This window comes from Solea solea, chromosome 2 (assembly GCF_958295425.1).
Source record: "Solea solea chromosome 2, fSolSol10.1, whole genome shotgun sequence".
Taxonomy (NCBI): Eukaryota; Metazoa; Chordata; class Actinopteri; order Pleuronectiformes; family Soleidae; genus Solea; species Solea solea.
Genome location: NC_081135.1, coordinates 32,128,851 through 32,152,775, shown reverse-complemented (window position 1 = coordinate 32,152,775; position 23,925 = coordinate 32,128,851). Strand labels below are relative to the sequence as shown.

The 23,925-nt window shown below is 40.6% G+C and overlaps 2 protein-coding genes across 2 annotated transcripts; one reads left to right on the top strand and one right to left on the bottom strand.

Moving 5' to 3' along the window:
• Positions 1-400: 400 nt before the first annotated feature.
• LOC131445268 (lactase/phlorizin hydrolase-like) lies at positions 401-12,809 on the bottom strand. The gene is made up of 17 exons (XM_058616225.1): positions 12,120-12,809; positions 11,202-11,269; positions 10,411-10,488; positions 10,228-10,321; positions 7,280-7,364; positions 6,519-7,191; positions 5,782-6,430; positions 4,039-5,592; positions 3,661-3,929; positions 3,276-3,566; positions 2,986-3,184; positions 2,624-2,826; positions 2,404-2,510; positions 2,176-2,307; positions 1,864-2,087; positions 1,519-1,755; positions 401-1,078 (listed from the first exon to the last, which is right to left on the bottom strand). Exons 1-17 carry the CDS (start codon positions 12,724-12,726, stop codon positions 807-809), a joined length of 5,742 nt encoding a protein of 1,913 aa, XP_058472208.1. The 5' UTR covers positions 12,727-12,809; the 3' UTR covers positions 401-806.
• Positions 12,810-12,912: 103 nt separating this feature from the next.
• On the top strand, positions 12,913-23,172 carry LOC131445273 (lactase/phlorizin hydrolase-like). The gene is made up of 17 exons (XM_058616239.1): positions 12,913-14,639; positions 15,352-15,416; positions 15,545-15,628; positions 15,769-15,862; positions 15,947-16,010; positions 16,258-16,939; positions 17,028-17,676; positions 17,866-19,419; positions 19,585-19,853; positions 19,967-20,257; positions 20,406-20,604; positions 21,245-21,435; positions 21,526-21,632; positions 21,846-21,977; positions 22,082-22,305; positions 22,391-22,627; positions 22,754-23,172. Exons 1-17 carry the CDS (start codon positions 14,033-14,035, stop codon positions 22,999-23,001), a joined length of 5,697 nt encoding a protein of 1,898 aa, XP_058472222.1. The 5' UTR covers positions 12,913-14,032; the 3' UTR covers positions 23,002-23,172.
• Positions 23,173-23,925: the final 753 nt, after the last annotated feature.

Genomic DNA, 23,925 nt, shown 5'->3' with positions numbered 1-23,925 from the left:
ACCAGTGTCTCACTTCTGCAAGTCGCTTTCCAGCTTTATGGGTTCTGGAGAGACTGAAATGTCGTTCTGACCTCATATCTTAATGTGTGTTGGAATGACAATAAAGAAATCTTGAATTATCTTTAGTTTCTCAATAAAAGTTCAAATAATGGTCAGTCATGATTTTCTTAAAGATCTCATAAGTTTAAAGCAAATCACAAACATCCTTAAATTACAAGGCCCAGAGGAAATAGATGATATTTTGGTAAAAACAGCTGGTAGTCAAACTGAGTCTTTCTCAGGCATCGCAGTTGTTGACTGTCTTTTGGTTTCCATGTTATTGTGCCTAGAAAGAAACCCTTCCATATTGTAAATACATATAAAAAATTTAAAGACGTGTTTAGCTGATGCTTAAGCCAGGTTCTCTTAAAATTATTTATTATCTTACATATATGTGCAATACTTGAATACAGGAAGAAAAGTTTTTTATAAACAACTTCATAGATGCATCTTATAAGTTGAGTGTCGTTTAGGATCAGTTTGTGAAATATTACATCATGTAGATCACATGAAAACTGTAAATGTATAATCATAGTCAGCAACAGTAACATAATGGATATGTTGGATAAAAGCAAAAATAAAAGACATTTGTTTTATTGCGCTCTTAGGACAGGATTTAAATCGTTTTTAAAGCCTTAAACAAACTTAAATAATCATATGAAGTTGCATCTTTTTGATAACAACAAAATCAGCTTCTAAATCTTCTGCATGATTACCGTTAAAAACCTATTTTCCATCTTCATACTTTCTACAAACAGGCTTTTCTTTCATTTACGTTTCAACATACAGATACCAATTAATGAACCAATAGCAACAAACACTGAAACAACCAGTAGAGCAAAGGTTGTGGTAAGTCCAATCTCAGCATCACTGGTCGTAAGAGTCATTCCCAGGAATTTCACCGTGTTGTCAGTGATCGGCGCAATCGTTCCTGCACTCGTTTCCATAGACACTGTTGTACTCGTTTCCATAGACACTGTTGTACTCGTTTCCATAGACAATGTTGTACTCGTTCCCATAGACATGGGTGCACTAGTTCCTGCAGACACCAAGAATATCACAATTATTTTAAATAAATCTCAACCCCATATGTTCATCCACATAACAGGCAAATCTTCCACACCACATAATGTAAAGTTCTACCCTCTTCTACCATCAACTCAACTTGAATGTTTCAGTTGACTAGATCTCTGCTGCTCATGTTTTTCCAGCACCTCTTATAAATAAATAATTATCACACGATATAATCAATAAAAATGATATCACTTGTTAATATGCTGGCATGACACAACACCAGTTCCTGAGGAAGTTATTAATACTACTTGCCTACACTCTAAAACTGTCTATTTATTTAGTCCTTTACCTTCACAGTAAACATTCACATATGTACTGTACTGTAGGTAATTTATATGTAATTCATAATTTTAGAGGTGCACTAATTCATTAACTCTTCAAAACTAGGCAATTCTACATCTTTACCTTCAGGCACAGGGTTCATACACTCATGGGGTCCTGAGGTGGGGTCAGGGTATCCGTTGCATGTGATGATGGTGGAGTAGAGTTTAACAGAGGACTTGGGCACTCGGGGAAGTTTAGGGTCTGATCGGTTGACGTAGAAAAGGCCAAATCTGTCTTCATAGCCAGTCGCCCATTCTAGGTTGTCCATCAGCGACCATGCTGTGTAACCACGGATATCCACACCATCTAGCAAGTAGGCTGTAAGTAAAGGTGAAAATGAACACCTTTATAAAGTGAACAGTAAAAATTGTTGGTAAATGTTTCCCTCTGCCTGACGTCATCCTCATGAAAGTTGTAGTACGATACCTTTTAGCACCTGGTTGATATATTTTTCATAGAAATGGCTCCTGTGGATATCATTTAGGTCAACAGGCCCTCGCTCCGAGACACCATTCTCAGTGATGATAATAGTAGGATTTCCATACTCCTGCTTTATAAAGTTCAAAATCCTGCGGAATCCAAACGGTGAGACCTTCAGCCACCCTGAGCCCGAATCCAGCCACGTACGATCAGCAACTGTCCCTGCACCACTATGAAGATCAAAATCAGTTCAATGGTTTACTGTCTCTCATACTGTAGTATATATAGCACACACTGGACACTTGTGTACTTGCTTACCGATCTGCGTCATAGTGCTGGAGATTTTTGTAATCCACGGGGAAGGCTAGAACTGTGGTGTAATGGTTGAACGCAAAATAATCATGGGTACCCTTAATTCTCTTAATCTCTTCAGGAGAAAACTCAGGCAGCCTAGAGAAAACAAAGTGAAATAGTTCAAAGGATCACTGCCTATACACAGTATATCACATCATGATTTCAGAATTGAACAGGTCCATTTGTTAATACCGAGATTTTGCCAGACCAGCAGCTAAACTTCGCGCCCGAATGATTGTCTTCATTGTGGGGCTGTAGTCTCCATTAAATATGGGATGGGCAAACCAGCCAATATAGAACTGCACAAAGAGAGACACGATAACTATTCCACACTCTAAATGTTGACATGAATGCACATACCTGCAGTAAAATGTAAACATTTTGGCAGAGTTCCTATTTTCAAAACCTTTACCTGCACTACACGTCTTGCAGCATCTACATCCTCCTGCTTGTAGGGGTTTCTGGGTTCTGACCAGTCAGAGTTGATTGTGATAGAGATAATTCCTTTCTGTGTGGCTCGGTACTTGTCATTGTAGAGGTGCCAGGCCTCGGCATGGGCTTTAATCAGGTTGTGGCCCACATTATAGGGAGCAGTTCCTGGTCGGAAACTGATGCCTGGACACACACAGAGCAAAAGCCGCATTTGTAGGTTTGTTTAGCTAAAGGTCTAACACACAATCTGAGTTTAATTAAAGAGATTTTAATTTGCACCAAAAACAGGACAATAACATGGTAAATGTGAAACAAATGTAAATTGGAAAATGGAGATCATACCTGGGGCAGCTGCTCCATAGCCGTGGCCTACATTGGCTATATTGTATGGCTCATTAATAGTTATCCAAAATTTAACTTTAGGACCAAGCCTGCCAAAGATAACATTAGCATAGTCTCTGAATTTGACAATAATGGTGTCATTCTCCCAGCCACCAATATCCTGCAGAGCTTGTGGAAGGTCCCAGTGGTAGAGAGTGACCTGATAACAAAAGAAAAGCAGATGGTTTAGGATTTCTTTTTTGTTTCTAGTACAAATTTGTTTTTGACATGCTGGCAAGAAATCTGCATACATGAGGTTGGATGTTTTCAGCAAGTAGTGCATCCACCAATCTGTGGTAATAGTTGAGGCCAGCCTCATTGATGTGCTTGGTGGTGCCATCAGGAAGCACCCTTGACCAGGATATGGAGAAACGATAGTGGGTCACTTTAAGTTGCTTCAACATGGCAACATCCTCCTCTACTTTATGATAACTGTCACATGCTATGTCCCCGTCATCATCATTGAACACTCTGAGAGGAGTGTGAGCAAACTTGTCCCAGATGCTGAGACCTTTCCCATCTTCTCTCCATCCCCCTTCAATCTGTAGAGAGAAGATTTGAGCAGACAAACACAGTGTGAGGTATGTGAGTGCACCTTCATGATCAAGTATTAACAATGGGACTGTGTCCAATTACCTGGTATGATGCTGTTGCAGTACTCCAAATGAAATTCTTACGGAAATGACCATAAAGCATTTTTTCATCATCTGGTGTGGGGAAACCATTGTCCCTCATGACTTGATAGTAGTAATGAGCTGAGTACTTGGGTGTCCTTGGTCGGTTTGGGTTGGTGAAGTCCACATGGTGCAACCCAAATCCAACTTTGTACCCATGAAGCCACTCAAAGGAATCCATGAGGGATGTAGCCACGTAGCCTTTCACCTTCACACCATCAAGGTCATGGGCTGTTTTCAAAATATACACACACATGCACAAATGAATGGCCCTAAATACCATCAACAGTCATGACAATCATCAATTATGCACTTGAGAAACCATTTGATGTCAATTCACCTTTGAGAGCCTCATCAATATAGGTCTTGAAATAGAATACTCTGGTAGAATCATCCCAAGTGGTTTTTGAATCTGTAGCTACTCCATTCTCAGTAATATAAATGTCTGGCTCCCCATACTCCTCTTTGATCCAGTTGAGGAGTCTTCTCAAGCCCCATGCAACAGCTCTCTGGTTACTGATGACAGTAGTTGGTGAATCACCTTCCTCTGCTTCTGACACATCCTTGTCATATTCATAAGATTGCGGTGTAAGCCTGAGAGTAGCATGGCTTGAAATCTTTGTTGTGTAGTGGTTTATGCAGAACATGTCAGCAGTTCCCCTGATAAAACTCTTCTCTTCATCAGTGAAGGAAGGAAGTCTTGATCCCGAAAGGCCCTGAAGTTCACTTTTGTTCCCAACTTGCCACTTCATTGCATCAGGATAGTCACCGTTCTTGAAAATAGGGTGAGCAAACCAGCCAAGTTGGAACTGCAGAGCACGATCAGCTGCCTCCACCTCTCTGGGAACATTAACATCTTTAGGTTCAATCCAGTCAGCATTGAGAGCAATGGATACTAGACCACCTTGGGATTTGCGGTACTTATCATCATATGTATGGTAGGCCTTAGCATGAGCTTTAATCAAGTTGTGTGCAACTCTGTATGGCGCAATTGCTGGACTTTTAACATTTGGTGGGATCTGTCCAAGTCCATATCCTGACCATGCAATTGTGTAAGGCTGGTTGAAGGTCATCCAGAATTTCACTCTGTTCCCAAATGTGGCAAAGCAGAAATCACAAAAGTCATTAAAAATGTCAATCATTTCTGTGTTGTCCCAACCTTTGATGGTCTGCAGAGCTTGAGGGAGGTCCCAGTGATAGAGAGTCACCATGGGGGTGATGTTATATGCTAAGAGACCATCAATGAGTCTGTTGTAGAAGTCGACACCTTTCTGGTTCATGGAGGTCCGCTGACCATCAGGAAAGATCCTGGACCAGGACAAAGAGAATCTGTATGACTTTGCCCTCAGAGCTCGCAGCATGTAGAGGTCTTCATCAAGTCTGTGGTAGCTGTCACAGGCTACATCACCAGTGGGATTACCAGGAATACTGCCAGGTTTTTGAGTGAATGTATCCCAAACACTGGGCCCCTTTCCATCAGCATTCCAGCCACCTTCAATCTGGTAAGCTGATGATGATACACCCCAACTGAAGCCATAAGGGAAAGTACCATAGTGGTAAAGTTTTCTCTGAAAATTACTTTGGCTCGAGAATTTCCTCCAGACATCCTTGGCTTGTGATGGGACTGTGGAAGGTGGCATTGGGGAAACTCGATGTGGTTGCATGTTGTTCACTTCTCTTACATGAACCGACTGTTTGTTGGAAGCAAAACCGTTCTTTTCAATAACCTCAGAGTAAAAATAGGCAGACTGCTTTGGAGTCCTGGGTCTGTCAGACAGGTCAAAGTTGACATGATGAAGTCCAAACCGTTCACTGTAGCCTTGTGGGCCCTCAAAACCATCCATTAGTGACTGAACAGTAAACCGCTGCACATTTACTCCATCCAGATGTATAGCTGTTGAGATCATAAAGACAGAAAACTTAATTTTAAACAAGTCTTGATAGATTTCATAGAAGTATGGTTGAAATCATCTAACAATTAAAATCTTAATTGAAGGGATATAATTATCCCATGATTTTTGCAAGTGGTGTCTGTAAAATATTAACAAAATAAAATCCAGTCTTAGAATAATCATCAGCATACCTTTCAGGGCCTCATTGATGTAACTCCTCATGTAGTCTATTCTGCTCGTGTCCTTGAGTGTGTCCCCTTTGTAATCAGTTGGCATCCCATTCCCAGTTATATGAACAGGCACTTTGGTAACATTCAGATATTCTTTGGAAATGTAGTTTAGGAGCCTTCGGAGACCCCAGGGTGCAGAATATATCCAGTCAGAAGCTGTAGACGACCATGATGGATCCACATGTGCCTGGAAGTCACCAACCCCCTGAGGACCAGGGGTGCAGCCACCATCACTGTTGTTGACCAGCCTGGAGGTATAGTGGTTTAAACCTAAAAAGTCTGCTGTTCCACGTATCCTCTTTTTCTCTTCAGGGGTGAAAACTGGAAGCCTTGCCGGCTCAGAGAGGGGACACTCTTTATTTTTCTCTTCAATTTGGGCCTTCAGTGTTGCAGGATAATCTCCATCTACAAATATGGGATGTGCAAACCAGCCCAACATGAACTGCAGGTAACGATCTGCAGCTGCTATGTCTTCAGGTCTAGAGGGGTCTTTGGGCTCTGCCCAGTCAGAATTCAAAGCTATGCCCACTTTTCCTCCTTGTTTCGTCCTGTATTTGTCATTGTAGACATGCCAAGTCTCAGCATGGGACTTTAGTATATTGTGAGTGGCCTGCAAAGATGAAAATAGTGTAAGGTAAATGTATAATAAAGATATATTTTAGCATAGATGCAGATTAGGATTATAATTTAATGCTCACCTGATAGGATGCAACCACATAGTCCTTTATTCCAGGAGGATGCACACCAGTTCCGTACCCAGCATGGCTTACCACCCAGGGACTACTGAATGTGTTCCAGGTCTTGACCCTGTCTCCAAACCTGGAGAAGCAGAAGTCTGCATAGTCCTCGAAAGCTTCAACAATGGAGGTGTTGGTCCATCCACCGTGATCCTGCAGTGCCTGTGGCAGATCCCAGTGGAAGAGAGTGACAACAGGCTGTATGCCAGAGTCAATGAGTGCATTGATCAACTTGTCATAGTAGAGAGCCCCTTTCTCTGATTGGCTGCTTCGGTGGCCTGAAGGGAAAATACGAGCCCAGGAGATGGAAAACTGGTAGGTGGTGACATGAAGACCTCGCAGGAGGTAGACATCATAATCCGCCTTGTGGAAACTGTCACAGGCTAGATCAGCTGTCTGATTTGCAAAGGCCATGTGTTGGTGGCCAAAGCGGTCCCAGATGGTTTCCCCTTTTCCACCTTCTGACCAGCCACCTTCAACCTTGAAGGATTCACTGGAGGTGGCCCACTGGAAGTCAGCAGGGAAGGACTCATTCAGGAAACTGTCTCTCTGTGTTGTAAGCTGGGCCTTGAATGTATCCCACACAGTCTGATAAGTGTTCCTGGACTCTATCGTCCCTGTATAATCTGGAATGCTGTCAGTTTTGGAGACAAGAAGATCATGAGCCAGCATAAATAAAAATGGAGACAGTGAATAGTTACATTTTAACAAGACATTCTTACCTGACTCCAGCATCCTGCATGTCCAGTGTACCTAGCACATCCCTCATGTCAAATCCCACAATGTTCAGGTTATTGTTTTTCAGGACTGAGAGGTGCAAACAACAGTTACTTTACATTACATTCATATTGTACACAATTCTTTTACTTTTTTACTTCTGTACTTTATCTAGTTAAAACCTAATTCAGGCAGCCCATAGTTCCTTGTCTGTTGCGAAAAAAATCAGAATGCGTGCCCCCCCTATCTCGTACGTTATGCGACATTTTAAGAAGTTTTCAGAAACTTAAGCTCGTCAACTTGTCCAGAGTGACCTCGCCAAGTTTCAAGGTGATTGCCCAAAAGCTGTAGGAGAAATGTGGTGAAATACCAAACGTCATATTGTCTGCCATCACCAGGGGGCGCTGTTTTGGAAATTAAATATTTTCATGTTGATGTCTCTTGGGCCGGATTATCATCAATCCTAGCAAGGTTTGTTCAGATCATACCAGGATTTGCGAAGTTGTGACAGTTTGTTTTTTTGTTGGAAAAATCCAACTTTGCATCATTGCCATGGCAACAGCGTTAAACGGTGTGCCATCGTATTCAGCACACACCGTCGACCATGTGTTTTGAGTATTTTCACTAATTTTGAGTGTGATACACTAAAAATTTTGAGTGTGATACACTAATAATTGAGCCTACAGTCCAGCCATTCTGAAAGCAGACAAGACCTCATAATAGAAATACAACAAACATTATATAGAATTTCGATGATAGGACTCACGGTAATATGTTTATGGATACCAGCACACATTGGGGTTAAAGGGAACGAAATAGCAGACAAGGTGGCAAAATCAGCCACAGGACATAATAATATAGATTAAGCAAAACAGAAATGAACAGCATCATTAAACCAAAATTAAAGGAGAGATGACAAAAACAACGGGAGGAGGAGAGGAAAGGAAGATGCTTTTACAGTATCCAAAGAAAAGTGGGAGTGGCTAGGCACACGGAAAGAAGCAGGAAAGAAGAAAATATAGGATCAGATTTGGCCATACAGGATTGAACAACACATTATTTCTCATCATTAAACACAATACAGACAGATGTGATCACTGTGGGCAGGAGGAATCCATTCATCATGTTATAACACAATGTCAGAAATACCAAAGGGAGAGAGAAGTAATGATTAAAAAGTTGAGAGACATTGATGAGGAATTGGAGTTGGTAGATGTATTGCAGAAGAACCGAGCGAGTTACAAGATATTACTTAAAACCACAAAGTTGATTGGGAAGATATAGGGTGTGTGTGTGTGTGTGTATGTGAATAGGTGTATGTATATGTATGCATATATAGGTTGTTGTTTTTTTGTGTTTTGTAGTATGTAATTATATATATATATGATTATTATTAATTTTATTGTAACGTATTTTTTTTAATATAGCAGCTCTTAGTAGAGCTTGTTAGGTATTGTTTTTCATACTTGATGTGTATTATTGTGAAGGGTAGACCGGAAGTGGCGTGGTTGTTGTTGACGGGAAAAGGGTTGTTGTTGACATGTAACAAAAAGTAATAAAAAGTGAGACGCTGTTGGCGTCAACACCGTTCGTTCGTGTCCTTCGATTATTTATCTACGTTCCCAGTATAGACGCGCTTATCTCTGCTCCATTATTATTTTTTACTTTTAAGTAATAGTTCAACTTGATCAACATTTCGATCCACACTCCATACCAGATGGTGGCGGTAATGCACCAAATCGTTGTTTGCCAACCGCCATAAAACCTCAGACAAGAAAAGAAGAAGAAGAAGAAGCAGCATACAGAGGAGACTGATTGGTTGGTGACACCACACACCTGCCCGTCTTTGCACAGGTGTTTTTCAGTCAGCTGATGACCGCTGATTGCTTCCTCCTGCCCCTCTTCTTATTTAATCTCCCTCCAACCAACAGTTCCGTGATGTCACTTTGACGAGAAGCTGCACGAGCCGTGGAACGAAAAAAAAAAGACCCGAAAAAAGTGTCGCTGCTTAACTACTGAAACTGTTCCGGGAGGAGGGAACTTGTGGCGGCAATGTACCGCCAATGTACCCCTAAAACCTCAAAAAAGAACGAGGAAACTTTAAAAAAAAAGAAGAGGAAAAAAAGGGAACTACCACGGCGTGACGTCAGAATCCGTAAAGGTGGTCGCGTGCATCAGCTTCTGTACAAAAAACGCACCAAGGCGCTCCAGGATGGATTGTTCGACCTGGTTTGACCTGATTGGTGGCCCGTCCAGAATGGTGAGTAACTTTTGTCAAGTTATCTTAATCATCTTAAATTTATGGAGGACCGAAAGGGCAAAAATTAAATAAATAAATACACCATTAAATAAATATAAGTTGTAACAGTTTGTTTTTTGTAGTATTTTCTGCCACCACCAGGAGGCGTTGTTGTAAAAATTTACCATTTTCAGTAACATAGTCATCCTAATATCTCTTACAGGTTCAATAGAGTTCCACACACTTTGTCACAGCCATATGACAACACTCCTAAGAAAATAAACTTTTATGACTATTGCACTGTAAATGTTTATGATACGGCGGTTTACAGCATGCCATCCTTGGCAAGTCTAAGTTATCTTATTTTATTATTGAAACACACTAGCTAAACAGTTTTGATGACTGTCTTGATGCAATTGTCTTTTAAAAGTTGTCTTTATTGCAACACATTTTAAACCTTAAAGCCAGCGCATGTGCGTCCATCGTTTGGACGGCATGCACACAGCTGTTTAGTAGTACAAAATATTAAAAAAGATTAAATTGTCACTGAGTTTGCTTGGAGAAAGAAGCTGTAGTAAAAACAGATTATTCATTGTTTGTATTTACACATAATTGGAAGTTAACTACTGTATTATATTTGTTTTAAAGATAATGTGTTTTTGGTTTCAACTGTATGTTATACGTCTAAGATGAAGTGAAGTGTAATGTCCTCACCTTGCAGGATCTTGCCGAGGAGCTTGAAGTCACCGTAAGAGCAATCGGGAGCAGTCATCTCGTAGATGAGGATCGGCAAGTTCCCACTGTACATCTACAACATGACATTACATGCATGTGGTTGTCGTGCAAACGTGAAACGCAAAATGTGAATCTCAACACCTCGTAAATATTTTCTGGTACCTGTATGTTCCTCAGATCATTTGTAAAGTCTGCAGTGGAGGCACAGTGATATTCAGTGTGCACTGAAAGGAAATCCATCTGTCACAAAAAAGGGAGATGGTGAACAATTACGCCGTCACACTCTGGATCCCGAGTCTGTGACTTGTAGTACCAAACATGTTAAGGAAACACATTTAATAGTCGGGAAGTGTTTGTTTTTGTTGTTTTTTTTGATACTGTGTATCACCAGCAGGGCTGTTTTACAGTTTCATTGGGATTCTCCCTGCAGTTTGACTGTCTAGAGCAGAACTTCTCAAACTCCAGGGCCAAAAAAAATCAAAACTTCACAAGCCCATGCCCAAATTTTCACATTAGCAAGAAACTAGCACAGCATTGAAGTTAACAGATACCAATGAATAATCATTATAAATATTCATGGTTTAAAATATTTGTGATTACCATTTTGGCCAAAACGGAGAGGTTGTTGTAGTAGTAGCAGTAAACGTATCATATGAGTAAGTAAACGTGTAATATATCATTAAAATGCAAATCAATATTTTAATACTTTACAATTTACTGTCCACTTGCTTTACTTCCACAGTCCACCAGTGGGGTGCTGCCCATGCTTTGAGTCTCGAGTTCTTTATAAAAGGGATTCTCTTTTCTGCCAGTACTCAAGTTATTGTTTAAATACAAAATTCAGTCTATTGTGATTGATTGACTTCACCTCCACAAAAATTCTTACATATTATTGTCAAGTGATTATTTTTGTACTGTCTGATGTCAGAAAAGTTGAATGCGTGTTAACTTACTGTTGAGTCTTTAATCTGAGGAATGATGTCCACATCCTGAGCTTTCAGACCAAGTGACAAACGTCCCCCTGTGAACAATCAGGTAGCAAAAAAGTGCTTAACAATGTAATTTAAGAACTGTATGTGAACCTATACTGGATATCACACCAGCTTTCTTTTAATCACGCTCACATGGACTGATTATTGACATAGCCATAAAATCTGTAATCTGATGGGATGAATGGCTTCATTATCAGCCAATAAAGTCATCGATTTTTACAAGTAATTTTCAATAAACTTTGAAAAGGAAATGGAACATTTAAAAAAACAGCATAATACAAAACTAAAACTAAATACTTGATTACATATACATATTATTCTACAGTTCTTTTCAAGAAAACCCTAAAACTAAAAAAAGATATACTTATTTCACAAGTGATTAAATGCATTGAATACTTTAACACTAACATCAGGTAAATATTTTTTTCTTTGTCTCTATTCAGTGGGTCTAAATAGTGAGAATTCTTTTTTAATTTCCATTTTAAAGGTAAAATTAAAAACAATTTTATTGTATTAAAATAGTCACAGTTTGTTTAATACTGGGATCATGGGATTATGTATTGTATGTGCTTGTATCACCATGCTAGTGAACATTTTGACATGTTTTTACAGACATATTAACACATTCACACACCTCAGTGTAACTAAAACATTAAGGCCAGAATCAATAATACATGGGAAGTATAATTTAAAAAAATACTTATACTAATAAAATACAGATAAGGAAATCAGCAGAAAATATGATAAATAAGTCAAATTAAAAATGAGGAAAGACTGACAGTCTCTATGTTGGATAATATCATTACATCATATCTTTAAATAATTGTGTTAATATGAATACATTAACTACATCAGTAAATCACTATTGTTTTGACTCACCTGCTTCATGAAACTGTTGATAGACCTGGTAGATTTTCCTGTTGAGCTGGAGGAAGTTTTGCTTGGGGGAAACTTTAGACTCTAACTCACGCCAAACATCACCCAGGTCGCTCAGTGTCACCCACGAGTGTGCCAGACCTCCAAACTCCCGGAAGGCAAACTCTGCGTACTGTTGAAACCTGTTGACCAGCTCCTGGCTCTCCCAGCCTCCATACCTTGACCTCAGAGCCTCAGGCACAGTGGAGCCATGAAGAACAACCAGAGGCTGAAGGCCCACGTGGAGCAGCTGTTTGAGCAGGCTCCGGTAACAGGTCACTACACTCTGCTGGGGCTGGTCAGGAAGGCCTGTAGGTAACAGTTGAGCCCATGACAGCGGTACTTTGAAGTGAGTCACCCCTCTGCTCGTCAGGTGCTCGAAGTACTGTCGAAAGCCAGGAGGTGTGGGGTGACTGCAGTCAAAAAGGGCATCATTCGCGCCACCGTCTGTGCTGGCCTGCTTCATTAGAGGCCCGGCAAGAAGCATGCCGCCCTGTCCATTCTCCCTGTTGCTCCAACACTCATGCAGACACAAGACAAACGGACACAGCAGCCACAACGGGCTCTTCATTGTGGCTCGGAAAAGGATGGACTGATATCCACTGATTGCCAAGCTATTTAAAGCAGTAGTGTTTTCCCTCTCGTTGCATTGCTCGACAATTAAGATCGATATCACGTGCAAGAGGTCCAAGTTACCATGTTTTATTGCTGCTGCGTGATAATCGGAAAGACTCTGGACTCACGCATGTTCTCAATTGTGAAGACAATGACACATGCAGCTGCGATAGGATGATGTCCTTTAATGGTGTCTGTACAGGTGAGAGAAAACTCTGGCCAATGTCCGACTGACCAAGTCCAGCTAATTTAAAAGTCTATTCAAAGAGTATGTTTCTTTTTTAAGACCAAATCAAGTACAATATATGACTGCTTTTACTCTATTCATTAGCTCCTCACAGGTTATTTAACTGGGAAGCATGGTATCGTCGGGGGTGGAAATTTTGCTTTTTGTTTTGATATAAATATATATAACTTAAGTATTATTTTTCTCGATTAAATCAGTGATAGGGAAAATGGGTGCTCTTTGAAATGTGTTTAAAGTGAAGTAAGAATTGTCAAATAAATCAGTTACAACATGGTATTGACAATTCCTGGCGAGCCTGAAACGCAACCTTCTTAACCACAGTTAAGAGTCACAGTGAAGCAGGAATACATGTTATTTTTATCTTGGAAAACTGCTCTTGTGCACTTCTACAAAGTTGTAAAAGCCTTGCAGCTCCTGATAACTGAAGGTCAGTAGAGTTTGCATACAATACATTGCCCACAATGCATCACTGCAGATGACACTTACAACATACTATCAATTATAGGATTTATTTTTGTATTTAATTTGAACTTTTATGGTAGTTTACAGAAAGTTGTGATATTTGGAAGTTATTTATGTATATTCAACTTCATGATGGATAGATGCAGTGAACCCATCTTTGAAGTGAATTTCCAATCCCATCCTGTTGGATCATGAATGTTTTATAAAGTGTATGTTTTTGCCACACTCGCTGACACTATGGACATTTTATTGTTATACTTTGTGAACCAGATTCTATACTTTTTCCTTCTTGACCTCTACACAGTAAATTGTTACCCTCCACCATCATATATTCCCCCTGCTCCTTGTTTGACCCATTGCATTTTATCAGCAGCTTTCAAGGCTGTGACCACCCGTGCCAAACATCATAAAGCACCATGGCAATCATGACCTCAGCTTACAGAACAAGCAAATGTTATGAAACGTGTTGGACTGAAATTCCAAGCTTGTAAACGACACCACTATAAATGGATAGCTACACAAAGTACAGATCACTTCCCCATAGATTGACAATATGTCGTTCCTGGGGAGAGTTGTGTTTCTGTGTTTGATAGTGCTGTATGGGTGTCAGAGGCACGACCACCAACAACAGGCCATGTTCCTGGCAGGTCCCATGACCAATGAGCAGGTGAAGAGCCTGCATGCAGAGGCTTCTGGTGGTGCATTGCTGAACACATTTGACTGCAGTCATCCCACACCTCCTGGCTCCCGACAGTACTTTGAGTACCTGAAGAGCAGAGGGGTGACCCACTTCAAAGTGCTGCTGTCATGGGCTCAACTTTTACCCTCAGGCCTTCCTAACCAGCCTCAAAAGACTGTGGTTACCTGTTACCAGAGCCTGCTGACACAGCTGCTGGAGGTGGGCCTTCAGCCCCTGGTTGTTCTTCATGACTCCACTGTGCCAGATGCACTGAGATCAAGGTATGGAGGTTGGGAGAGCCAGGAGCTGGTAAACAAATTTGAACAGTATGCAGAGTTTGTGTTTGAGGAGTTTGGGGAGCTGGGAGACTCGTGGGTGACACTGAGCAGCTTGGATGAGCTAAAGGGTGCTGAGCTACAAAATGCCCTTGATGCACACGCCACAGTCTATCATCGATACCACCAGCTGTTTCCTGGGAGAGGTAGGAGATCTGTGTCTTGTTGTGTCGTGTGCTTACGCCTAGATAATTACAAAGCTCAACATTTCCTGTTCAAAGGCTGCTGCTGAAATGGGAAGTCAGTAGTAAGACTGAAGCATGCAAATATGCACCACTGTTTAACTATACTTTATCACTGAAGATTTGAAAATATTGAAACACAAGAAACAAGTGTGGCTGGAGAAATGGAGATGCCTTGCGAAATGTATTATTTTTAGCACATTTCCCCCCAAAAAACTGTTTAATTTAATCTGTGTCATAGTTTGAAGGATTGGGGGTTAATTTCCAACACGAGTGAATCACCTTTTCAAGAGAGGAAAACGATCTGATGTCAAAGTTTTTTGGATAATTTTATTGCTATATAGACACCAATAAAGCCTAATTGGTCTGTTTTTCATTCTTTATCACAGCATCTATCAATAATCACTGACTACGTAAAGAGCAAAGTGGAATTAACTTTGACATATAATAATATTTTGTGATAGTTTATCTTCGGCCGCACTGTTGTGCATGTTTATTACATGCACACCGATTGTGGCAACACTAGGAGAGATAATGCTTTAATCTGTTTTCCTTTAGTGCCATTTGGAGGTGACGATAAGGAAATACTAAGGTGGGGGGGGGGCAATGTTTAGAACTTTGTTTTATAGCAGTGGGGGACAGTAAATGATTAACTCAAATTAGTAATTTGTTGCAGATGGACAAGTATCAGTTGGAGTGAAGGGCAGTAAAATCCCAGTCATCTGTGACACCCAACACCTGGTAAGATCTCACAGTTAAATTTTTATTTAAAAATTAAGTGTTTTCATAGCTCCAGCTGTTTGATAAACATGTTGAGCTGATTTTTTTTTATTTGTGTCAGAGAAAAGTAACAAACATGTTCTTTCCAGAAATATGTCGATTTCCTCTCTATCAAAGTTCAATATGACTGCAACTCTGGCAGAAACCTGGCAGAAGAACTGCAAAATGTCATGGTATGTAGCAGTAGACGATGTTCTGTCATAAGTAATAGCTGGTATAATACAAGGTTATCTTAGCAGTTGTGTTAAAAGGTATTGAATGTTTTTATTATTATCATTGTTGTTATTATTATTATTGTTGTTGTTGTTTTTAGGGAAAGTGTCGACAGAAACCAGTTCTCTTTTATGAGGTGAACATCAATGATTGTTCTCCTTACGACTTCCTGTCTGACACCAAAACATTAACAGGTACATTTCTGATTATGCATGTGATTATGTAAGTGTAGTTTATATATATATACATGTAACACACTCTTTATTATACTTTCACAGACCAAAATGTTATTGGGTTAGACATGATGAATCTGTTATGGCCAGTTGACGCTATACCAAAAAGGTACAATAGTTCATAACTATCTAATCTACATTATCTGTTAACCAATCAATGTGAAGTTGTCTTGTGACTCTAGTAAAAAGTACTTTATGTTTGTTTTATCTGTGTATGATAACCTTGACATTATTGGCTTCTGGCCACTGTACTTGTGCTACTTGTGCAGTCAGTTTATGCCAATTATTTGATGCATTTCACCTTGATTTTTATGTAATTTCATGGTTTTCCTAATCTTCACTCCCTCACATCAAAGGGACGAGGCCAACAGAAACAGTCTTGTCACACCGACGTGTTCCGTAACCTACTGCAAAACTTGGAGCAATTTTGCCACCGTGACCTCATCTCAGCGAGATACCTTCCTGAATGAATCCTTCCCTGCTGACTTCCAGTGGGCCACCTCCAGTGAATCCTTCAAGGTTGAAGGTGGCTGGTCAGAAGGTGGAAAAGGGGAAACCATCTGGGACCGCTTTGGTCACCAAGACAAGGCCTTTGCAAATCAGACAGCTGATCTAGCCTGTGACAGTTTCCACAAGGTGGATTATGATGTCCACCTCCTGCGAGGTCTTCATGTCACCACCTACCAGTTTTCCATCTCCTGGGCTCGTATTTTCCCTTCAGGCCACCGAAGCAGCCAATCAGAGAAAGGGGCTCTCTACTATGACAAGTTGATCAATGCACTCATTGACTCTGGCATACAGCCTGTTGTCACTCTCTTCCACTGGGATCTGCCACAGGCACTGCAGGATCACGGTGGATGGACCAACACCTCCATTGTTGAAGCTTTCAAGGACTATGCAGACTTCTGCTTCTCCAGGTTTGGAGACAGGGTCAAGACCTGGAACACATTCAGTAGTCCCTGGGTGGTGAGCCATGCTGGGTACGGAACTGGTGTGCATCCTCCTGGAATAAAGGACTATGTGGTTGCATCCTATCAGGTGAGCATTAAATTATAATCCTAATCTGCATCTATGCTAAAATATATCTTTATTATACATTTACCTTACACTATTTTCATCTTTGCAGGCCACTCACAATATACTGAAGTCCCATGCTGAGACTTGGCATGTCTACAATGACAAATACAGGACGAAACAAGGAGGAAAAGTGGGCATAGCTTTGAATTCTGACTGGGCAGAGCCCAAAGACCCCTCCAGCCCTGAAGACATAGCAGCTGCAGATCGTTACCTGCAGTTCATGTTGGGCTGGTTTGCACATCCCATATTTGTAGATGGAGATTATCCTGCAACACTGATGGCCCAAATTGAAGAGAAAAGAAAAGAGTGTCCCCTCTCTGAGCCGGCAAGGCTTCCAGTTTTCACCCCTGAAGAGAAAAAGAGGATACGTGGAACAGCAGACTTTTTAGGTTTAAACCACTATACCTCCAGGCTGGTCAACAGCAGTGATGGTGGCTGCAACCCTGGTCCTCAGGGGGTTGGTGACTTCCAGGCACATGTGGATCCATCATGGTCGTCTACAGGTTCTGACTGGATATATTCTGCACCCTGGGGTCTCCGAAGGCTCCTGAACTACATTTCCAAAGAATATCTGAATGTTACCAAAGTGCCTGTTCATATAACTGGGAATGGGATGCCAACCGATTACAAAGGGGACACACTCAAGGACACGAGCAGAATAGACTACATGAGGAGTTACATCAATGAGGCCCTGAAAGGTATGCTGATGATTGTTCTAAGACTGGATTTTATTTTGTTAATATTTTACAGAGACCACTTGCAAAAATCATGGGATAATTAAATCCCTTCAATTATAATTTTAATTGTTTGATGATTTCAACCATACTTCTATGAAATCTATCAAGACTTGTTTAAAATTAAGTTTTCTGTCTTTATGATCTCAACAGCTATACATCTGGATGGAGTAAATGTGCAGCGGTTTACTGTTCAGTCACTAATGGATGGTTTTGAGGGCCCACAAGGCTACAGTGAACGGTTTGGACTTCATCATGTCAACTTTGACCTGTCTGACAGACCCAGGACTCCAAAGCAGTCTGCCTATTTTTACTCTGAGGTTATTGAAAAGAACGGTTTTGCTTCCAAAAAACAGTCGGTTCATGTAAGAGAAGTGAACAACATGCAACCACATAGAGTTTCCCCAATGCCACCTTCCACAGTCCCATCACAAGCCAAGGATGTCTGGAGGAAATTCTCGAGCCAAAGTAATTTTCAGAGAAAACTTTACCATTATGGTACTTTCCCTTATGGCTTCAGTTGGGGAGTATCATCATCAGCTTACCAGATTGAAGGTGGCTGGAATGCTGATGGAAAGGGGCCCAGTGTTTGGGATACATTCACTCAAAAACCTGGCAGTATTCCTGGTAATCCCACTGGTGATGTAGCCTGTGACAGCTACCACAGACTTGATGAAGACCTCTACATGCTGCGAGCTCTGAGGGCAAAGTCATACAGATTCTCTTTGTCCTGGTCCAGGATCTTTCCTGATGGCCGGCGGACCTCCATGAACCAGAAAGGTGTCGACTTCTACAACAGACTCATTGATGGTCTCTTAGCATATAACATCACCCCCATGGTGACTCTCTATCACTGGGACCTCCCTCAAGCTCTGCAGACCATCAATGGATGGGACAACACAGAAATGATTGACATTTTTAATGACTTTTGTGATTTCTGCTTTGCCACATTTGGGAACAGAGTGAAATTCTGGATGACCTTCAACCAGCCTTACACAATTGCATGGTCAGGATATGGACTTGGACAGATCCCACCAAATGTTAAAAGTCCAGCAATTGCGCCATACAGAGTTGCACACAACTTGATTAAAGCTCATGCTAAGGCCTACCATACATATGATGATAAGTACCGCAAATCCCAAGGTGGTCTAGTATCCATTGCTCTCAATGCTGACTGGATTGAACCTAAAGATGTTAATGTTCCCAGAGAGGTGGAGGCAGCTGATCGTGCTCTGCAGTTCCAACTTGGCTGGTTTGCTCACCCTATTTTCAAGAACGGTGACTATCCTGATGCAATGAAGTGGCAAGTTGGGAACAAAAGTGAACTCCAGGGCCTTTCGGGGTCAAGACTTCCTTCCTTCACCGAAGAAGAAAAGAGTTTCATCAGGGGAACTGCTGACATGTTCTGCATAAACCACTACACGACAAAGATAGTGAGCCATGTTACAACTCAACTAAGCCCCGCATCTTATGAATATGACAAGGATGTGTCAGAAGCAGAAGAAGGTGATTCACCAACTACTGTCATCAGTAACCAGAGAGCTGTTGCATGGGGCTTGAGAAGACTCCTCAACTGGATCAAAGAGGAGTATGGGGAGCCAGACATTTATATTACTGAGAATGGAGTAGCTACAGACAGTATGAATACGTTTGACGACTTAGACAGAATATTCTACTACAAAACATATGTTGATGAGGCTTTAAAGGGTAAGTCTAAACAGATTTTCAAGGTTTTACTGTTTATGTTATCTCTTTATTACTAATTTTCAGATATATATGTATATGTGTATATATATATATATATCTGTCTATCTGCTTTTCTACTATATGTTTATATGTGTGTATATATATATGCTTTTCTACTATATGCAGCCCATGATCTTGATGGTGCAAAGGTCAGAGGATACATAGCAACATCACTCATGGATTCTTTTGAGTGGCTTAATGGGTACAAAGTTGGATTTGGGTTGTACCATGTCGACTTCACCAATCCAAACAGACCAAGGACTCCCAAACGCTCAGCTCACTATTACTACCAGGTCATTAAGGACAATGGTTTCCCATTGCCAGATGATGAGAAGGTGCTTTACGGACACTTTCCTAAAACCTTTAACTGGAGCACTGCCAGTGCTGCTTACCAGGTACGCAGTTGTTGGAGATGACTTCATAGTCTAACAACTCAAACATTGTTTGTGGTGGTGCAGGCTGCACAGGGTGTGTCTAGTAGTTTAATACTACTTTTCTTGACTTTCAGGTTGAAGGGAGCTGGAGAGCCCACGGCAAAGGACTGAGCATCTGGGACAAATTTGCCCATATTCCTTTGAAAGTGGCCAACAGTGATGATGGTGATGTTGCTTGTGACAGTTACAACAAGATTGATGAAGACGTGGAGGTGTTGAAGAAGTTGAAGGTATCCTACTATCGCATGTCTGTATCGTGGCCCAGGGTGCTTCCTGATGGGACCAACAAACACATCAACGAAGCTGGACTTAACTACTACATCAGATTAATAGATGCTTTGACAGCTGCAAATATTCAGCCACAGGTACGCAATGTTGTTTTTAATAATTTACAAAAACAATATTATTAATCATGTTTATTCTTATTTTAACATTTCTAACTAATTTGCTCAAATAATTGTGGCCTCACCAGAAAATGTTTCGCCTACTGACAAATATACAATCTTCTTTTAGGTAACCTTGTACCACTGGGATCTTCCCCTGGCACTACAGACGGTGGGGGGTTGGGAGAATGAAACCATTGTGCACAGATTTAAAGATTATGCCGATGTTTTATTCAGCCGACTTGGACACAAAGTGAAGTTCTGGATTACCCTAAATGAGCCCTACATTGTTGCAAACCTTGGCTATGGATACGGTACCTTTGCTCCAGGTAATCAGGCTTTAGAAGATATGCAAAACTTTTTTTTTTCACATTGTAGCTTAAATACAAGTTGCAGATGGAGTTGTCCTGGAGAAAAAAGAAAAAGCTTAATCATGGATATGACTATATATATGTATATACTGTATGTATGTGTGTGTGTATATATATATATATATATATATGTGTGTGTGTATATGTGTGTGTGTATGTATGTATGTGTGTATATATGTGTATATATATATATGTGTGTATGTATGTATGTATGTGTATATATATATATATACACATATATATATATATATATATATATATGTGTGTGTATATATGTATATGTGTATATATATATATATGTGTGTATATATATATATATACATTCTCAAGAACTGCACATGTTGTAAACTCCATGCATGTTAAAGTCATATTTTTATAAAACCTTATTGGTCCACATGGGTGCAATTATTCAGAAAACTAGTTAGTCAGAGCTTTTAACAAATATTTCAATTATGGTTATTTAGTAGTGTACACGCTAACATAAGTTCTTTCATTACAATTCTATTCTGTTTATACCCAAGTATATCATACATGTGGTGCTTTACACAATGTGATGATTAATGGGCTGTTAATACTACATGTAATCTTTGTGTATCAGGCATTGTAGGTAAACAGTATGTCGCAGCGCACAACCTGATCAAGGCCCATGCTGAGGCTTGGCACCTCTATAATGACAAGTATCGTGCAACACAGGACGGCATCATCTCCATTACCATTAATTCTGACTGGGTGGAGCCACGTAACCCGTACAAGCAGGAGGACGTGGATTCAACTGACCGCTACTTGCAGGTACAGCCAAATGGACGTAGGCTAAATTCTTTCTAGTCGTCGTGGCTAATTAATTTGCAATAATTAGAGAGCATGTGATTCACTCTGCAGTTCTTCATCGGCTGGTTTGCCCATCCCATCTTCAACGGTGATTATCCTGACTTGATGAAAACAATTGTTCGCAGAAGAAGCCTTGCTGCAGGTCTCCCCGAGTCACGGTAAATGCATAGACATTCATTTGGTTGTGTTATATACACTAGTATTGAGGCACAGAGACATTAATTAGACTTAATTAGTACCTGCATGTTGTGAAGCTCAACTCACACTCACCCAAATCCTTTTATGTTTGGTTATTACTTGCATGAGACATCTGTAGCATATATGAAGGAATCTCAGAATGGGCTCCTTCAAAAGACGTCTTTCTTCTCTAGACTTCCTGAGTTCACTCACGAGGAAATCAAGAGGATCAACGGAACTCATGATTACTTTGGCTTTAACCATTACACCTCAGTCCTTTCATTCCCTATTGATATGGGAAATCAGCAGGATTATGAAGGTGACAGGTGGGTCTTATGTTTGATGCTTACCTCCTCCGTTTCTCACAGTACTCTGCTCTGTCGGCTGATGCCAACATGTGTTTATATGATATGTCAAATCTCTTCTTTAGGGGCACTGGAGTCACACACGACCGCACATGGCTCGAATCTGGCTCCTCCTGGTTGAAGATCACTCCATTTGGATTCAGGAAAATCCTCAAGTTCATCAAGGATGAGTATGGAAACCCACCTGTCTATGTCACAGAAAACGGGGTTTCAGAAAGAGGCCCAGTGGATTTGAATGACATCCACAGGACACACTATTATGAGAACTACATTAACCAGGCCCTGAAAGGTATTTTGGCCTACGGCTATGAATGAATCATGTTATTATTTTGTTATCATCAAGCACAAGTGTAGTGATTATTGTTGCCTTTCAGCCCAAGTTCTGGACGGAGTGGATCTCAGAGGCTACACAGCCTGGTCGTTAATGGACAACTTCGAGTGGGCCTCGGGCTACTCTGAGCGTTTTGGACTCTTCTTTGTAAACCGCTCCGACCGGAGTTTTCCTCGCATTGCTAAAAACTCTGCATCTCGCTATGCCTCCATCATCACCTGCAACGGCTTCCCAGATCCAGCCCTTGGGTCCCATGAATGTTTGAACCCTGAACCTGAAGGTAACATAAAGCTAAGTCCATAGATCCAAAAACAATGAAGTAGCATTGATTGTATGTTTATCTAAATGCAAATCCTAACCATAGGAAGTTAAATTAAACTTTTCTTGTTTCCTTTCTTTGCAACAGTTACAAGTGCGCCCCCTGTGACAGAGAACTCGCTTCATACAACTGCCTCTGTTCTGCCTCTGAACATGGTGGTAGACTTCCTGGGGCTGGAGCTTTCACCTCAAGATGCTGAAGTGGCACTTTACGTCATCTTTGCATTTCTTCTTGTAAGTGCACTGGGGATCATCTCTGTTGTGTACTGGCTCCTGAAAACAAAGAAGAAGTTGAGGAGGGCACCCATAGATTCTGTAAAGTTGGAGAGAATGTGAGGAAGGTTTTTTGGATCAAGTCTTTTATTTAATGTGTTTTGTTAAGAATTAGTTATTCAGCTTTTTATGAATTCACATTTTTATTAAGTTATACAGAAATGATTGTTTCCCCTTCCTGTCATTATCTATGTGTTAATATAATGTTGTAATCACTGCAGCTTTAGTGTTTTTTTTCACTTGTTATTGTATGAAATAAAGACTGAATTATTCCCAGATGCTTGTGTCAGTGTGAGTAAGTGACCTCTGGGTGGCGCCAGGCAATCATTTCTCTGTACTCTGGGATGCTGTTACTCCAATATGGAGCCGTTTCACATTTTGTCAAATAAAAGCTTAGGCTAAATGAGAGTATAAATAAAAGAGGAGAGAGAAAGTTCATTTATTTGGACAACGTCAAACCAGAGGTGTCCAAATGTTTTTTTAATGAGAGCCAGATTTGATAATGTTGGCAATGGTACCTTCAGACAGTTATTAAACACTTAAAGTTACATACAAATGCACTGTTTTTATAACACATTTATTTTCATTGTCAAATTTATCATTTTTAAATGGGAATTTAACCAAATCTAAGCCCCACAGCAGCAAACAAATGCCACATGGAGCCAGATAACATATAAACATAGGAACATAAAGTCATACTTACAGGTACATAACACCAGTTAAAGGCAAACCTTATTCAAAAGTTAAATACAAGAAGTCACAGCCGGGCCCAAATGCCAGGGCCGATTTTCTGTCTGTCCCTGGCCATGAATAATACATTATAAAACCAGAGCTTTCCCCCTAACCTTAACCATGACTAATGATCAACCCGAACCTCAACACAACCACAATTCAAATCTGAGCCCTAAATTTAACCAATTTCTCAGAAAACCCGGTTTTGGTCTCCATGAGAAAGAAAAAGCTCCTAAAGAGGTAATGAATACAAGT